The 17495-nt window shown below is 38.6% G+C and overlaps 4 protein-coding genes across 10 annotated transcripts in view; 2 read left to right on the forward strand and 2 right to left on the reverse strand.

The window, feature by feature from the left end:
• On the reverse strand, nucleotides 1-1373 carry LOC113212316 (divalent-cation tolerance protein CutA; the record flags this gene model as incomplete). The annotated part of the gene is given in 7 exon segments (XM_026430964.2): nucleotides 1-81; nucleotides 167-209; nucleotides 290-339; nucleotides 413-458; nucleotides 547-606; nucleotides 681-833; nucleotides 1115-1373. Coding segments are annotated over 7 exon segments (516 nt in total). The 5' UTR covers nucleotides 1219-1373.
• Nucleotides 1374-1506: 133 nt separating this feature from the next.
• On the reverse strand, nucleotides 1507-14227 carry LOC113212330 (spectrin alpha chain). 6 transcript variants are annotated; one of them, XM_052265284.1, is made up of 24 exons: nucleotides 14094-14227; nucleotides 13460-13625; nucleotides 13226-13321; nucleotides 12937-13072; nucleotides 12647-12777; nucleotides 12250-12567; nucleotides 11765-12163; nucleotides 8923-11679; nucleotides 8270-8314; nucleotides 7195-7343; nucleotides 6907-7102; nucleotides 6400-6798; nucleotides 6050-6305; nucleotides 5692-5966; nucleotides 5363-5601; nucleotides 4855-5264; nucleotides 4391-4731; nucleotides 4028-4290; nucleotides 3841-3864; nucleotides 3420-3474; nucleotides 3220-3333; nucleotides 2873-3137; nucleotides 2620-2786; nucleotides 1507-2525 (listed from the first exon to the last, which is right to left on the reverse strand). In XM_052265284.1, the coding sequence occupies exons 2-24, from the start codon at nucleotides 13610-13612 to the stop codon at nucleotides 2397-2399; spliced, it is 7317 nt and encodes a 2438-aa protein (XP_052121244.1). In that variant the 5' UTR covers nucleotides 13613-13625; nucleotides 14094-14227; the 3' UTR covers nucleotides 1507-2396. The 6 variants fall into 6 exon arrangements, with proteins under 6 accessions (XP_052121244.1, XP_052121243.1, XP_052121245.1 ...); XM_052265283.1 differs by having other exon boundaries at nucleotides 13460-13628; XM_052265285.1 differs by lacking the exon at nucleotides 14094-14227 and adding an exon at nucleotides 13812-13960 and having other exon boundaries at nucleotides 13460-13628.
• Nucleotides 13935-17495, forward strand: part of LOC113212334 (uncharacterized) — a 13413-nt gene continuing 9852 nt past the window's right edge. The window contains exon 1 of the mRNA XM_026430987.2: nucleotides 13935-14069. Within this exon, the coding sequence (XP_026286772.2) occupies nucleotides 13986-14069 (84 nt within the window). The 5' untranslated portion in view covers nucleotides 13935-13985. The remainder of the gene's footprint in view (nucleotides 14070-17495) is intronic.
• LOC113212333 (uncharacterized) lies at nucleotides 14313-17469 on the forward strand. 2 transcript variants are annotated; one of them, XM_026430986.2, is made up of 10 exons: nucleotides 14313-14509; nucleotides 14610-14771; nucleotides 14875-14995; nucleotides 15076-15558; nucleotides 15751-16007; nucleotides 16100-16217; nucleotides 16365-16469; nucleotides 16548-16691; nucleotides 17029-17139; nucleotides 17224-17469. In XM_026430986.2, the coding sequence occupies exons 1-10, from the start codon at nucleotides 14417-14419 to the stop codon at nucleotides 17418-17420; spliced, it is 1791 nt and encodes a 596-aa protein (XP_026286771.1). In that variant the 5' UTR covers nucleotides 14313-14416; the 3' UTR covers nucleotides 17421-17469. The 2 variants fall into 2 exon arrangements, with proteins under 2 accessions (XP_026286771.1, XP_026286769.1); XM_026430984.2 differs by having other exon boundaries at nucleotides 15076-16007.

The raw sequence follows: 17495 nt of genomic DNA on the forward strand, positions 1-17495 counted from the left end.
CTCTGCTTTTTTTTTCTTCTATTATTTTTCAGGCACACATTCCTTAACCCACTCCAGGTACTTCTGACTTCCACTTTCAATCTGTTTGTAGAAAGGAATTAATTAGTATGTTACATCAATAATTTGACAGTAAGGAAAGCAACTTGATTCTTTTTACGACACTTACCGGAACTGAAATAACTTCAGGGCAATCATATGGATGCTCCTTCCTAAAAAGAGAACAAAAATATACAATCTTCATTTTTGAAAGCCAAAATAATTTGATTATTGTACATGAATGAATACCTACTTCATCAACTCTACTATGTCTGGCACACGTGATGTCCTTGTTTTAATCATCTGCATATGAGAGTAATATACATGCCGTAAGTGTGACACTAACTCAACAAAATATTTTTCTGACGTAACTTACCATTAAAACTTCTGAATCTTCATTTAGCTTTCCTTCCCATTCGTAGCTGTTAGATTAAACAAAAATAAAAAATAATTAACAAACTGTAAGGACCTTGGGGTAATGACATTTTGAACAGTTGAGACTTGACTTACACTGATAGTACTTTGGGTACAATGTTGACACAAGCTGCCATTTTCTGTTGAACCAGAGCGCTACAACAAAACATGACTAGTAAGATATATCATGATTATTTAGATGATAAATGTAACGCATACGCCAGACTTACCGAGCTAACTTAGATGCGACTTCCTCTGAAGGTGCTGTAATGTATGCAATGGAATTGCTTCCGGCACTATAAGAAGCCATTCCTGTCAGATTCCTTTGAATTCCTTGTGTCCAGAGAAGAGCTCCAATCGCTCCAATAACAACACTGTACTGTCTGAATACAAAAAAGAGACATGCAAATGTTTACTTTATTTAGCATTTTGTAAAATCTGTATAAAAATAGTACACAATAAAGGAAGCAGGAGCATTATTTATTTAATGTTTTATAAGAATAGTACAACCATGAGAGTTGCGTTCTACTTTACTTCAACAAATTTGACAAACAAATAATATTTCAATCTAACCTCAAATACTGTACTTGAAAGTTATTTGGACAAAAACAACCAGAAAACGCATGTGAAAATGTTTAAAGATTAATAATTCACAAAGACATACCCAAAACACAGTGCTCTGCTGCAGGATTTCTGCAATGCCATGGAATGTTTCACTACAGATGCAAGGTGTTTGTGCTTTGTATCTTTTCTACGGTTTTTAAACATATAAATAGAAAATTGATTTGACAACCATCCAAATCAACACCACTTCTAAAATTCTAGAAAATGAACCCAACACTTAATGGATTGCCTTTGAGTTTGTTGTCTTTAGTTCTCTTCCTTCAGGACACCAGTTTCTCACCGGACGCCGGTCCACAAAGTGTTGTGCTCCGGTGTTCAGCTGTGCAGGATGCAGACGACGCTAACCTCAACCAGTTGGAGTGGTGTGTACCCACTGGACATGTTCGAGTGTTTCAATTTTCATGAAGGCAAGAGACAAAAAATACAACAAAATTGAGTGCGGTTAATATTTATTTGCTTTTCCATCCACAACACTAGGCAGCATGATACAGTTATCTGCATTCATGAATTAATTAAAATAAATAATCACTAGGGCCCACCCACAACATGTTTGCTTAAAGCAATCCTTCTTACGCTGTTCCAGTCCAGATTTTTAAAAAAACAAAATGAAGGACAAAAGTTTACATATGGAAGCATGGTCTATGCATGGAAAAATAAGGTGCAAGTTGGCAAAGTACCTAACAGTTAGGAAAGCATCTCTAAATTATCTTCTTTTTTACCTATTTTAGTTTATTTTAAGCAAAAAATGTCAACCTAGTACGAAATTTCACTTCCTTTCTGAAACATACGTATTAAAATGGAAAGAAAAAATGAAATAATCTTCCCTCAGATCCTTGTTTAAATAGCTCAAACTTTTTTTAATTCTTTGAAGAATCATCACATCAGCATTTATGAAAAGAAGTTCAACTTACAACTATATAAAAGTACCAGTAGTGAATAATAAAAAAATGTGTAGAAGAACTTCATAAATACAAAGATATTAAAGAATCTTCCCATCTAACTGGAGGTAAAGCGCTAAAACTTACTACCTAAATTGAAACACATAGGTAATCATGGCATACTTTCTGGAAGGTTTGTCAAAAGCGAAATATTTTTAAGTATAAAGAACAAAAACACAAGTGGTCAACACATGACTGCCATAGTTGCATAATCCACACCAGGAAAGGTTCTTTTCGCCATCACCTCTCTACTCTACATAAATATATCTCATATCTCAAAAATGTTAAAAGAATCAATAAAATATTTCTTAAACTAATACAATAAAATTACTGATTAAGCTGCCAAAGCATATGACAAAAATGGAGGGCAGTGCAAGGAACATTCTAATTCTGGAACAATGTTCTGGTGAAATCAATGTAATCCATTGCACCAGGAATGGGCCTCTCGGTTTTAGCATCCACATAAGGTTTCATTCGTGCTACACAGTAATCAGCCATCTCCTTGGTGAGGTTCTGAAACAATTAACATGGTTGGTTAAACGTGTAGATGGGAGGGTTGAAGAACAAGGATGCACCTTGATGGTGTCAAGGTCAGAAAACTACTTACAGCATAAAGCTCTTCTTTGGTGACATAGGGTCTGTCTCCAGCAGTAATTGCTCGGAAAGCGTTTTCAATTTCTTCAGAACTCTGGACATTTTCTGTCTCTTTACTGATCATGAATGCCATGTATTCTTGCAATGACACATAACCATCTCGGTTGGGATCAACCACATCTGAAAAAAATCACACCCCAAGATATCAACAATTGTTTAAGTTTTAAATTACCCTGCCTGAATTATTCTTAATTAATTAATCTTACCCAAAATATGTTCAAACTCTGGATCAGGTTGCCCTTCTTCAACCATGGGTAAGTCATAACCAAGAGCTCGAAGACATGATTTGAATTCTTGCTGGTTGAGGCGACCACTCTTGTCTTTGTCGAAGTGTTTGAACATCATTGAGAACTCCTTAAGAGCATCTTCACTCACACCAGATTGATTGCGAGCTTGAATTTGTTGTTCCAAGTTGTGCTGCATTCTCATTCCCAGCTGGTCAAGCTGATCCCATTGCTGGGCTAGACCAACCTAAATTAAGAAGTTGATATTAGAGAAACCGTCAAGCCGTAATGGAGTTTAGCAAAGCAAACTAGATGCATTTGGTACTTACAGTGCTGTGTTCTGTGTAACGATTGTCAAGAATAAGATGTTCTTCCAGGATTGCACCAAGATCTTCAATCTTTTTGAGATCAGATCGCCGTGCTCGCACTTCGGTAGCCTTTTTCTGAAAAATTGTAATAAATTTAATTAAAGATTCAAATGTAGAAAAATTAAGAAATGCTAATATGATTATTGATACTTTTGTCCTACCTTCGTAGCCTCTAGTTGTTGCTCCAAAGAACCGGAGCCTTCCATCATAGAGGTTCTGTAAAACAAGATTTTGTTACATTAGTATAAGAGCATTCACCAATTTAAGAAGCAAGAGCAAGCCTAGGAACACAACAATTTGTAAAGGACCAGCAAGCACATTAGAAGCTTGTCTGTTAACTTTAACAATATGCAGCCAGTGAAGAAAGAGGAAAACAACATGGGGATAAATTGTACAATGCAAACCAAACAGCATAGAACACAAAGTTATTCTTGCACACCACTTTATCCACACACAATCAGAAGTGTACACTGCAGTTAATGTATAAAAGAAAGGAACTCAAGTAAAACATGCGTCACATGTTTAATATGAAAACATATTAGGGCATTCATATCAAAACCATTTAAGAAAATGAATAATCACCCATCCCAGCCTAGAAGGCGGAATCTGCATTGTGTTCAGGAAAACAAAGAAATTGGTCAAAATAGTTTAAGGGAAATGTATGTATCTTAATCATCAATACATACAAAATAGAGACATTTTGGATGAATTTGTACAGTTTAGCTTAAAATGTTAAAAAAAAACAAAATAAAATAAATCACTAACTGACCTTGTTTCAGTGAGCCATTGATGGAATTGGTTGGCATGTTTGGCAAAGTCCTTCCTCAATTTGTCATTCTCTTCCTGCCTCTTGGCTTCCTTAGCAAGCTCAGCATCCCGCTCCTTGATGATCTTCTGTAAGTTCCTCCATGTGTCCTCCAGTGCTTCCATAGTAAACCATGTGTAAGGATTGGGGCCGACATTGAAGCTCTTGATTTGACGGTCAAGTGCAGCCAAAGCAGAAAAGTCTGCCTCAGCAGATGTGAGAGAGGCCTATAGAAGTAAAAATATGGAGTAAGTACTCGCCATGTCTGTCAAAGCAAAATTACAAGAAAAGTCAACATATGATACAATAATAATAATAAAAACCGACCTGGAACTGGGCATGAGCATCCCTCAAAGCACGAATCTCTTCAATGGAGTTACAGCGAACAGGATCAGTTAAATCTTCTTCAGCATTTTCAAACCAGGAATTGAAAGCAGATGCTTTCTTGGCAAAGGTGAGGTACAACTCTTCAATCTGTCGGAACTGTTCCTGCATACGAAGTAGACGTTGCTTACGAGCAGCAGAATCAGACAAGAGTTTCTGCCAACGAGCAATAACATCGGCATGTCGTTTTTGAATGGCTTGAGTCTGGGCATGTTGGGCAGCAACTAACTGCTCTTTCAAAGCAGAAATATTCTGAATACCTTCATGTTCAAAAGCTTGAAGACCTAAGGAAAAGACACAAGATACAAAATTAATATAAAAATGAAATAACTGCAATACCCTTAACAGACTAATAACCAAATTTATAAACTACATAGTGTATTTCAACAGAAAACTATGTTACACACCTGCATCAAATGTCTCTTGTTTAGTTAACAAGGTTTGAACAGTAGATAGGTCCCTACCAAACTCCTCAGATCGGACATGAGTCTCCTTATCGGCAATCCAGGATTCAACAACATCTGCCTTCCACATAAACTGCAGGTAAGCTGAGTTGTCCATCAGGTTGGCATGTCGATTCTGAGCCAACGCAGCCAAATTTTCCAGCTTCTTTTCCAATTGCTGGCACCTCTGTTCAATTGAATCAGTATGGTGGTTACCAGCATTGATGAGTTCTGTGCCAGCAGAGCTTATGTCTGTGCATCTATCACGATGAGCAGCAAAGTCTGTCTCAAAGGCATCATGTTTTTTAAGAAGCCCTTGCACAGCAGCCATAGTGTCACCATAGTCATCAACAGACAACAGCTGCTGCTTTTCACTAGTTGGGAAAGAAATAAAAAGTTAATATCAGTAAAAGAACACTGATTTGTAATCCAGAATGAAACAATGAAATTAGATGGTTTCAAATCCACACACCTAATCCAGGCTTCCTCTTCTTCAACTTTAGCCAAGAACTGCTGGTAGGTGAGAGACTCATCCAATTTCTGTCCTCTGGACGAAGCAAGCTGTTTCAGCTCAGACCAGGCTTGATTCAATAACTTCAATCGTTGTTCAATTTCAGGAACACCAAGGTTGCTGACATCCATAAGCTTTTCACCAGCTTCCTGGACAGCCTGAATGGCAGGCTCATGGGAAGCCAACTCCGCCTCTAAACGCTACACATGGAGAGAAAAAAAAGTTTATTGCCAATACTACAAACATAATAGAACAGATTCAGCTTGAAACTAAAAGTTTCAAAACATTACCTTGTGCTTCTTCTTTAGATTCTGAACACCAGTTAGATCACGGCCATAATCATCAGAACCAACGAGTAACTTCTTCTCTTTGATCCAAGACTCCTCATCAGCAATATCTCTGAAGAACTGATGAAGGGTATTGGCTTCACTGAGACGAGCCTGGCGGTGAGCAGCCAGGTTCTTAATGCGCTCGTATCGTTCGTTTATGGATTGACGTTTCTCTTGAATGCTTGCAGTATCAAACTGACCACTTTCAATCAAAGAATCAGCTTGACCATTCATATCTATAAATGCCCAAATATAAAAACATTACATATCAGCAAAAGATTAAGTTTCATTAATGATTTGAGAAAAAACTGAAACATACCTTTGATACGATCATCATGGGCTGAGATGTCTGCTTCAACCAACTGATGCTTCTTGATAAGATTTTGAACAGAGGCCAAATCTTTCCCAGCATCCTCTGATGTTAGTAGGGATTCAACTTCACCCAACCAGAAGTCCAAATCCTTGACAGCAGCAATGTAAGTCCTCTGTTTGTTAGCCTCCTTCAGCTTCAAAGACTTTTCAGTTGTCTTGTGGGTCAAGAACTCCCATTGATCAGCAATGGAAGCAAGACGACGCTAAAAAATCATAAAAGAGGGAATGTATGCCTCAATTAATTCAAGAAATACAGATTTGACTACTAATCATGAAATACATAATTAAAAGAAATACCTGAACAGCTTCTTCAGAACCAGCACATTGGCGTTTCTCAATAAGGTTTTGGCCCATGGCTAACACACTCTGGATACGGTCAGCATTAGCAGCAAGCTCAGCTTCAAATGCTTGATGTTTTTGATGTTTGCTTTGAATATTAGCAGGATCCCTGTAAGATTCTTCAGTGGCAAGTTGCAACTTTTCTGCAATCCAGTTCTCCATCTCATCAGCATCGCGTGAGAACTGTTGGAGTGTTTGGCTTTCCCCAAGCTTGGAACGCTTCTCAATAAGAGCTTCCTTCAAATGGCGCCATCGGTCTAGTACTTGCTTGCGTTTGGAATCAATTTGAGGAGCAGCATAATGTTCTGCAGCCATCAATTGATCAGCAAGGGTTTGAAGGGCTGCAATCTTCTCTTCCTACATAACACAGAAATAAATAATTTAAATGATGCAGTAGGTCAGATCAAGGTAACAGATAAAGTATTAGAACTTTATATGAATAATGGCTTGCAAACAAGCACTTACATGGGCATTGATAGCTTTGTCAAAGTCCTCATGCTTCTTGATGAGAGCTTCAACATTATCACCTTTGGAGTCAACTTCCTCTGCAGCCAAGAATGCCTCCCTGGCGGACATCCAGTTCTCAGCTTGCTCGCAGTCACGGTAGAACAACATAAGCTCCAAGCACTGATCAAGCTGCATACGGCGTGCAATCCAAGCCCTGCAAAAAAAAAAAAAAAAAAAATTGTGGTCAGGAATTTATGCACAAACTCTAGGAATTAAACAATCAGAAATCAAGATGACAAGACTTACTTTTCCAACTCTTGACGGGCCTCAGTCATACTTTCCATCTTTTCTTGAATTTCAACACTTGCATAGTGTCCTGATTGGAGAAGCTGCTGACCAAACAATTCGAATGCCTGGAAAGTACCAGCTCGAGCATCGATTTCGGTGCGGTGTTCCTGAAAAAAGAAAAAGTATAATGATGATTATTGAGAAATACTCAATCAAATACGTAAAGTGGAAATCTTTGTATACCAGCAAAGAAAAACATGTGTTATGGTTGAAGAAACTAGGAAACAAATAAAAGTCTTGTTTATAGAAAAAGTAGTCCAATTGTGTTGAAAAAGTGCTCATGTTTTGTGATAGGTTTCCCAAAGGAGCAAAGGCTTGTTTTAAATAAAGAGACCTGTAGCAGTTATAGTAGGTAGCTAACAGATTTAAGTAATAAAAGATCTCCAAGATATTGCTAGTTAGTTTGTTATGGTGAGACTAAGTGAAGTTTCTAAGCACAGAAATTGTCAAACAATGGCTGAAGAAAAAAACAAAAAATGTCTCAACTGCTGAAAGCATAAAACTTCACCACTCAAAACTGACTTCCACATCAAGACGGCAAAGCTTAAATGGAGCAGCCCTGTTGCAGGAGCTAGATAGTCTCTTACTTCATAAAACTTTATTCCCCACCGGTAAATACTTGAACCGTTACTTCAATTCCTAGAGAGAGACTGTAAAAAGGAATAGGCTACTCCAAATCTGCTACATCCAAGAAATAATGCTTTAAGTAAGCCACACAAAAGAAAACCACTTCAAGGCAAGCATGTTTAGATAGCTGTAATGAAGTCAAAGTAGGTGGCTGTTTGGGCTCCAGACTCCATTATTCTTTGATTTGAAAAGATTCAAGTCGCTAATTTTGAAGTAACATTCATCATAAAATATTTAACAACATGTTTAAGAAACAAGTGTGGAGAATGAATAGAACCTGCCCAAGTTATGAATTATAACAGTTTAGCTGGATAAGACGTTGTAACCCACATTAAATTGATATGGTCACAATTTGAGCTTTCATTAAACACTATCAAACACGCTGCAACACTGCAATCAGAAGTACCTGAGGAACCACCCCATAACGGGCATCGATCTCAGCACGATGGCTCTACAACAATAAAAGTTTGTCTCAGTTGAGCTCAAAGGCTGTCTAGCCAGTCCAGCCAGTCCTAACAATAACTGCCCCTCAAAAACCGAGCCAACAACATGCTTTCAAATCCACTTCCAAGTGGTAAACTCTGAGGTACATACTAGGTTGTAATTTTTAATAGTTGTTTAAACTTTGGGATGCACCAACAAAGAGAATTCCCTGTTTTCAGTGGCATTCTTCAATGAGTATAGGAATTGAAAGCAAATACAAAGGAAAACACAAGCTGAAATTTGAGTTAATTTCATCATGGTTATCGGGTATTGAGATTTCTTTAACTATCAACACATTTTCAAATTCTAAAATTAAGTCTTGAGGACTGTAACTAAAAGAAAAATATAATGTTGTTTGAATTACAAAAAAACAAAACAAAACAAAACAACTTGGTGGTATGTCAAAATTGGAATGATACCAAAAATATTTTCTTTGTATAAGATAAAGTAAAGAGGAGCTATGTTATGTGAATTGGTTCATGAAAATATCAGATTATACAACCATTGTCCCACCAGTGGAAATGTGTGTCTTTGAGACATGTGCAAGAAAATACCTAAAGAAATAAGAAAACATACCTGGTGACGTTCAAGAAGAGCCTCTGCGCCAGTCACATCATTTGCAAGCTCATCACTGGAAACAAGTCCCATCATACTGCTAATCCAAGACATAAGGTCTCGATAATCAGCCAGGAAGCGCTGTAAGTCATAGGAGTCCAGCAACTTTTCTTTACGGCTGTTGGCCTTTACAGTCAGTTGTGTCCATTCTTCATTGATTTCTCTTTGCTTAGAATAAGTCTGTTCAGCGGTGTCTGGATGTGTTTGCATGAGACGATTTGCAGACTCATCGAGTTGTTTGATCTTGTCACCCAGAGCATTGAGATCACGTTCCAATCCCTCATGCTTTCGCTGCAAAGCCTGAACAGAGCGTAAGTCTTTGCCAAGATCATCATTGTTAAGAGCTTCATCCTTTTCTTGAATCCAATCCTTGGTTTCATCAACATCTCGGTGGAAGCGTTGAACTTCATGAGCTGAACCAAGTTGTGTGGCACGCTCAGCAGTAAGTGTTTGCAAAGAGCTCCACTTCTCATTGAGATCTTGCAATTGAGTTTGAATTTTGAGCGCAGCTTCAGTCTGTCCAAGACTCATTAGTTGCATGGCAATTTCATTCATTTCAGCCAGACGCACTTCATTTGCTTTCAAATCAGCCTGGAAGTCATCAAACTTCTTCTGCATCACCTCAACCTGCTCCAAATCTTCACCAACATCTTGAACTTGAGCATGATTTTCCTTGTCTTTGATCCAAGTGGCAAGCTCAGCAGCTTCACGAACAAGCACATATGCCTTGACAGTTTCATTCAGTTTATTCTGACGCTCGCGAGCAAGAGCCAACAAGTTGTCGTACTGAGACTCAATTTGGCCCTGACGAGCAGAAATGGAGCTAGAATCAGCCAAATTTTGCTGAGAGGCAGTCAGACCAGCTTCCATTTTCTTCACATATGCAGCTGGCACAAAACCCTGGCGGTCATTAACTTCAACCTTCCACCAATCCTTGTTGTTGGAGTTTAACAGAGTCAGCATATCACCTTTTTTCATTGACACTTCACGAGGTGATTTCTCAGCATAGTCATACAAAGCCATCACACATTCTTTACCAGTGATGTCCATCACTGGTGTTTCTTGTTGACGACACCCAGCTGCTTGCTCACGGAGTCCAAGGATAGTATTCCCAAAGGCCTCCAGGTCAGATACTAAAGCCTCATGCTTCTTCAGGAGTGCTTCACTTGAATCTTCATCCTTCCCATAGTCTTGATTGTTGACAATGGGTTCTTTCTCTTTCATCCAGGATTCTGCCTCATTGGCGTCAGCAAAGTACTGATGTGCTTGAAGGGAGTCCTCCAGGTCTTGTTTGCGCTGAAGAGCTTTTTCCTTGAGTTGTGTCCAGTGCTCATTCAAGTTGTTAATCCGCACTTTAATTTCCTCAGAGGCAAAATGACCATCACCAATCATTTGCTCACCGGCCTGACAGACAGCAGCAACTCTTCCTTCATGATTGTTAATTTCACCTAGGACAGCCTGGTGCTTCTTGATGAGGTTCTGCACCCCAATAAGGTCACGACCCCGATTGGTAGAGGCGGCCACAGGTTCCTTCTCACGGATCCAAGCCTCCTCATCCTCAACATCACGGAAAAGCTGTTGGACCTGGAGAGAGTCCAAAAGGCGCTGTTTCCGCACAGACATTGGCTTTTGAAGTGCAGCATAACGTTCTGTAACACCCTCCTGCTTGCTCTTGATATTGTCGGCATCAAAGTGACCTCGCTCAACAAACTGCTGTGAAGCACTGCGAATTCCTTCCACGCGATCAGCATGGGATCCAACATCAGCCTCAAGGAGGGTATGCTTTTTCTGCAAGTTCTGGACTGAAGTCAAGTCCCTTCCATAATCTTCACTCATGAGTTGGCCCTCCATCTCAGATAGCCAAAGTTCTACATCCTCAACTGTGCGGTTGAACTGCTGCTGCTGTGAAGCTTCCTGCAACTTTGAACCCTTTTTCTCAGTAGCACGATTAAGAGTTTCCCACAGCTCCACAATTTCATCCATACGTGACTGAATGCGTTCAGCAGCATAGTGATTGTCTTCGATGAGCTCTTGGCCAGTAGATGTAATTTCATCCATCCTTGATTTGTTGGCATTCAGCTCTTGTTCAAAGTTCTGATGTTTCTGCATTTTACCATTCAAGTTAGTGGGATCAAGGTAGCTGTCATCAGTGGCAAACTTAAGCTTCTCATTGATCCATCCCTTGGTTTCATCACAATCTCTCTCAAACTGCTGCAGACGGTAAGCATCACGAAGAGTCGCTGCACGTCGGGCAGATCTGTCCAAAAGTGCCGCACGGCGTTCTAGCAGCATTCCCCGACGCTGAGCAACATCATCGGCAGCATAATGTTGACCTTCAATAAGCTTTGTAGCAAATTCATCGAGAGCTTTGATTTTCTCTTCCTGAGCAGCAAGAGACTTTTCAAAATCTTCATGTTTCTTGATCAAAGCCTCTACTGAGTCCAATGAGTCTCCAAGGTCATCGTTGGATAGAAATGCCTCCTGCTTGGCCATCCAAGTGTCGGCTTGCTCAGTGTCTCGATAGAACAATTGAAGATCCATACACTGCTCATAAAGGATGCGCCTCTCCTCCCAAAGCTGCAGGAGGGAGGTCTTCTCATCAGATAATTGATGCAACTTGTTCTCTACATCTTCAGCAGCATAGTGTTCCCGGCTTAGGAGCTGTTGCCCCGCTTCAGCAGTGGCCTTGAAGCTATCTTCACGTGCATCAATTTCACCCTGAATATAAAATAAAATGTATAGACGGACAAATTGTTGATGATTCACATGATTAAACAATTTGAAAACATCATGTGGATCTTACCTTATGCTCCTGGTGACGTTCAAGCAAAGCTTCAGCTCCTGCCACATCCTTTGCCAGTTCATCAGCATAGATTATGGTTTTCATTCCATTGATCCATGAGATGAGGTCACGGAAATCAGCCATAAAGCGGTGAAGGTGGTAAGACTCATCAAGCTTGGAGCGTCTTTCCTTGGCTTTTGCAGTGAGGCTCTCCCAAAATTCTACAATCTCAGCTCGTTTAGCTTTGATTTGGTCTGAGTGGTCAGCATGAATACCACAAAGGCGCTCAGCTTCTTGACCTAAGGTTGAGACTTTGTCTTCGAGAGCAGCCAAATCTCGTTCAACACCTTCATGCTTGCGTTGCAAGGTTTGAACGCTAGCCAGATCGCGACCATAGTCATCCGATGATAAAACAACATCCTGAGAACATGAAAATAAGACTTAAGAATAGTTCTACAGAAAAATAACACATTAAATAACTAGATCAAAGCATAAAAAACTATTACCTTTTCAGCAATCCAAGCAACAGTTTCATCAGCATCTCTGTTAAAGCGCTGGATTTCATGGGCACCGAAAAGTTTTTCCTGTCGCATAAGGGCAAGTTGCTTCAGTCTAGCCCATGCTTCATTAAGTTCTTCTTTCCTGAGAGTAATAGTTTCCTTCTCTGGATGTCCGTCAGTCACAAGTTTTTCAGCAAGGTCATTAACTTCTGTCACTCTATACTCCTGTGATGCCATATCTTTTTGGAACTCATCAAATTTACGTTGGAGAACTTCTACATGCTCCAAATCATGTCCAAATTCATCAGTAGTCACAAAGGTCTCCTGAAAAAATTATTACAAAATAAATTAGAAATATAAGCCATTTCAGTGTTCCTGATTTAATGTTTGAACATTATCTTACCTTATCATTGATCCAGAACATAACTTCATCACACTGGCGAATAAATTGGACCAGGACAAGAGCCTGCTGAAGTTTCATTCCTTTCTCTGCTAGCTTTGAAAGTAGCAGTTCCCACAAGCGATGCAATTCATCTACAAATTTAAAATTAGTTAATTAGAACACAGCAATGATTAAATTTAGATATTTTAAAAAAAATAAAAAAAATTGCAATTTAACTGAAATTTATTTTTGAATCTATTGACAGTTGTGAAGGAGTCAAGATGAGATAATGCAACAAGAGAGACACTTACTCAGCCTTTTGCCGATGATTTCTGATTCAAAGTGCTCCTGATTAATCATTTCCATTCCCGTGTTGTCTAACACAACAATAGCATTGCTGTGTGCTGCAACTTCAGCTTCAAATGCTTGATGTTTCTGAATTTTAGCCTGAGAAAGAGCATAAGTAAATTTAAGACAGATGAATTAAAAAATCATGAATAAAACTGCATAAAACATAATTTTACAGCCCCAGTAAAGAATTTATAATTACAAAAATATTACAGTAAATGAAATTTTCGGAGATACTCAATTGAATCATACCTGCAGGTTGGTGGGATCTTTGTAGCTTTCATCAGAAGCAGCCTGTAACTTTTCGTTGATCCAAAGTTCCAATTCATCTGCATCTCGTTTAAAGTACTGCAAAACAATTTTAAAAGTGACAATGAGCCAAATGGCATTTAAGTAATCACATGGGTGATTTTATGGGTTGTGGGATGTGTATAATATAAAACATGAGGGAATGATAGTCAAACAGAACTGATTTTAGAAATTTACCTGGAATCTTCTTGAATCTTCAAGTTTCACACGTTTTGATCGTGCTTCAGCTTTGAATTCTCCATACCAAGTAAGAACTTGCTCTCGTCTTTCCTGAATGTCATCTGCACTCTCCAGGATTTTCACCTCCTTCGGTGCATTTATCTGCTCCATGGCTGCACCCCTCCTGCTAACCACACAAAATGTCAAATTTTAATATTAAAAGCAAAACATTCTCGTTCAAGTTCAATTTTGGAAAAAAAAACACACTAAGTTAAGCTATTTCATAGAAGTGGGTGTGTGGACTCAGGGTACCAGGGAAGAGGTCGGGTCATATAAAAACAAGGCGTCTGCAAAGTAATCAATAAATAACCTATATCTGTCGCAAACTCAGAGACGGACTAGAGCACCACGAAATGGTCATGTAAACGCTCCGTCTATGACTTTACGAAATGAAAAGAAACGCCGGCAGTCCGAAGTTGGGCGTTCACCGTCGAGAAAAAATGCTTGGGTGTGGCAGACAAGCCACTCGTCTGCGGTGCCCACCATGTCAAGAACGCCCAGAAACGCAGCAGTAAACTACCTCTGGGCCGCGTACCTCGCCGATACACAGTTTTTTTCCGACCTTCAGGTAAAAGATTTTCAAATCACTCACCTCTTTCAAGTAAATTTTAAACACACTTTATGCGAAGATCAGTTTCACACCATTCAATCAAGAGTCTACCCACACATCACACAATTTATTTTTAGACTTGACGTCACTGACGCAAACTCGTCCTAGGCCTCCTAGATCCTTCACACGAAGCTGCGCGCTGTGTCCACCAGGCGGCGTTTGCAGCGTTACGATTTGCCGGCGGGGCATTTTGCTTTTGTTTTGTTTTGCCTTTTTGGTGTACAATTGTTTTGAAACTTTTGTGGTAATACACAATTTTAGTATTGTCTCTATGAACTTGTGGCTTGGCCGGTGACAGTCTCACCATGGCACCATATGAATATAAGTATACAAAACTGAAAGACCTCCAAGTTGGCGACAGATACAATGTTTATGGAATTATAACCGAAATTTTGAAGGTACTGAACAATTTCAACATCTTTATTAGCTTGCGTTTTAACGGGTCTTTGTCTCGTCCCTTTAGCTACTTGATTTGGATATAATTTCTTTTTATTTTAGGAAAAGGGCCTCACTTCAAAGGGTAAATTGCATTCAATTTGTAGAGTGAAAGATGAGAGTCTACCAGCCAATTCTTCTTTTAAAATGCATTTTTTCATCCCGTCTCATCACCGTCTTGATGGACTTATGCCAGGAAATATTCTACGCCTTCATCGGTTAAAGGTATACCATCTTTTGTTTGATACACCTATTGTGAATTCATGGAAAAGCAATTTTCCCTCGGGTGATCTCGTTTTGATTTTCTTTTTTTTTTTATATGGCCAAGGTTGAAGAATATCAAGGAGCAATAGATGGCCGAGTGCTTAGTGGCACTGATGTTGTAACATTTTCAAGTATACCCCAGGATATAACGTATCACTCAGAAGCCAAAACTATAACTTTAACTGGTTAGTCTGGTGGATTACCCTCCATGGTACATAATTTGAATTGATATTTGACTGAAACTAAAAACATCTTTATTTTTCAGATGATGATAAAAAAAGATTGGAAGAATTACGAGAAATGATTCAATTAGAAAAGATATTTGCAGATGAATCATCCATCTTGACTGTTACTGAAAGCCAAAGAATTGTATTCAAGGGTTATGAGCAACATAAAAGCCCTTCAAAGCAGAATGGAAATAAAAACAAAAGTGATGGTGAAGATGTAGATGACCCGGAGGAGGAAGATACAGATCCCAACTTAAAACGAGGACAAACAACAAGATTACTTAACCCTGCATGCAAGATTCCAAAATTGGTTGCCAATCCTTTACACAACAGTTTTCAGTCAAGAAAAAGAAAAAGTTATGAATTAAATCAGAATCAGAGTGACCAAAATCAGCCACAGGTGATCAATGAACCCTCATCGTCCTCCAAGAAGGTTGTTGGTGTTGAAAGTACCGTGAACAGCAAGAAACCCTTCAGTTTGGAACATGGTCGTCAGAGTTCAAGCAGAGTAAAACGTCAAAGTGAGCTAGTGCCAAAATCAGTTACGAGTAATGATTGCCATTCAGGCCAGGAGCCTAGCATAGACTGTCAACTGTCTTCCATGTTTGGACAGCCAGCTCAGAATTCTAAACAAAGCCCTAATACAAAGACAAATACTGCATGTGGTAAAGGCAATAAAGCCCAAATTACTGAAGCAAATGATTGCCTTTCAGACCAGGAGCCTAGCATAGAGTGTCAACTGTCTGCCATGTTTGGAGAGCCAGCTCAGAATTCTAAACAAAGCCCTAACCAGACAAATACTGCATATAGTAAGGGCAATAAAGCCCAAATTACTGAAGCAAGCACCAGTATGAAAAATATTGCAAATGAAAAGGACAAAGATGTGGCGCTGTCAGAAGAAGAATGTCCTGGCTTGTCATGTGGGGGAAAAGATTGTTTTCTCGAAGGTTTAGTATTACTAAAAGATGATGTGAGTTTATTTATTTTAAATTACCTTTTAAATTGCCAACAACACTGTATATTTACATGTATGAGTTTTTAAAAATGCCACTTTTCTTTCAGGATCCAAGACTTGCTAATTTTAATGAAAATGACCTAGTTTGTGAAGGTCTCGGAGACATACCAGCAGCAGATGAAGATGGAGATACTTTTACAGTTGAAGGTGTAATGCCTTTTGGAGGTACAGTTTTTTTCATGTTATTCAACTTTTAACACGTTGAGCTGCAGCAGGGTTTTGCCCTGCATCTCTAATGACTTAGTGGATCTTAATGATTTGAGTGTATTGTAAAATATTTTACTAACCCTTTTTTTTTCCTGTAATTTAAAGATGGTTCCAGGGCCAAAGAAATTACTGTAAGTGATTTGTTGCAATTTCAATGGCCAAGGCACAGGTGTAAAGTAAAAATTGTTAAAATTAAACCTAGTATCAAATGTAAGAGTGCTATATATTCACTTGAGCATTAAAATTTTTATTTTTTGATGACTTATTAATGTTGTCTCTCCTCTGCAGGTTTAAATACAAATGGGCCTAGAAATTTGTTAAGTGGAGTATGTCTTCAATGTGGAAGATATTCTTTCTATTCTCAACTTAAATGGCAAAAAGTTCCCGCTCTTGGAACAAAGAAGCCGCTTTGCCCTTTCTGCAAAAAAGATGGTATTGAGTTTTTATGATATTTTAATCTTCTAGTTGCATTCAGAAGGATACTAATTTTTTTCACTGCTTTATTACAATAATGGTATAAAAGTTAGCCCTTTGCCAAGCTCAATTGTTGGAAACAAAGGCCTATGTATGTGCGGTAACGGTAACACAAACAATATATGGGCTCAAATATCTTAGGGGAAATAACGGGCTTACATTTTGAGTATTATAATCAGAAGTTTTAAACAAGCCTTTTTTATTTTATTTTCTCATTAGTTTTCAAATACTTATATTTTACTGAATCTCCTTCTTTCTGTATTGTCTAATTCTGGTATTTTACATTTCTTTACAGAAAAAGTTTCTACGGTTTACTTAGAGTTCAGAATTAAGTTAACTGTTCAAGATTCTTGGGGCACAAGCTTGGATGTGCATGCTGTCAAAAATCATGCTTCAAATTTTCTAGGTCTGTAGCTGTTTTTTGAGGTACCCAAATTGTTATTTGAATGTAAAATTGTATATTACAAAACATGATCTGTGCCTCTTCTAGGTTGTTCTACCAAGCAGTATCAAGAGGAAGAAAGAAGTCGAAAGAGAGTGGTAGATCTTTTATCAAATGCTCTGTATTCTAAATCTATTTTTACTATTACACTGTTCCGAATGCAAACTGTAACCAAACCAATGTTTTATGTATGTGAAACAAAGTTATCTGAGGTACTATCTGAGGCCGAACGAATGCGGGTTTAAAACTATGTGTCTATGGCTCTTATAATTAAGACAATTGTGCTTTCTATTACTTTTCTATCTTGTCTTTTTTAATTT

Source organism: Frankliniella occidentalis, unplaced genomic scaffold (genome assembly GCF_000697945.3).
Source record: "Frankliniella occidentalis isolate FOCC.00 unplaced genomic scaffold, Focc_3.1 Scaffold25, whole genome shotgun sequence".
Taxonomy (NCBI): Eukaryota; Metazoa; Arthropoda; class Insecta; order Thysanoptera; family Thripidae; genus Frankliniella; species Frankliniella occidentalis.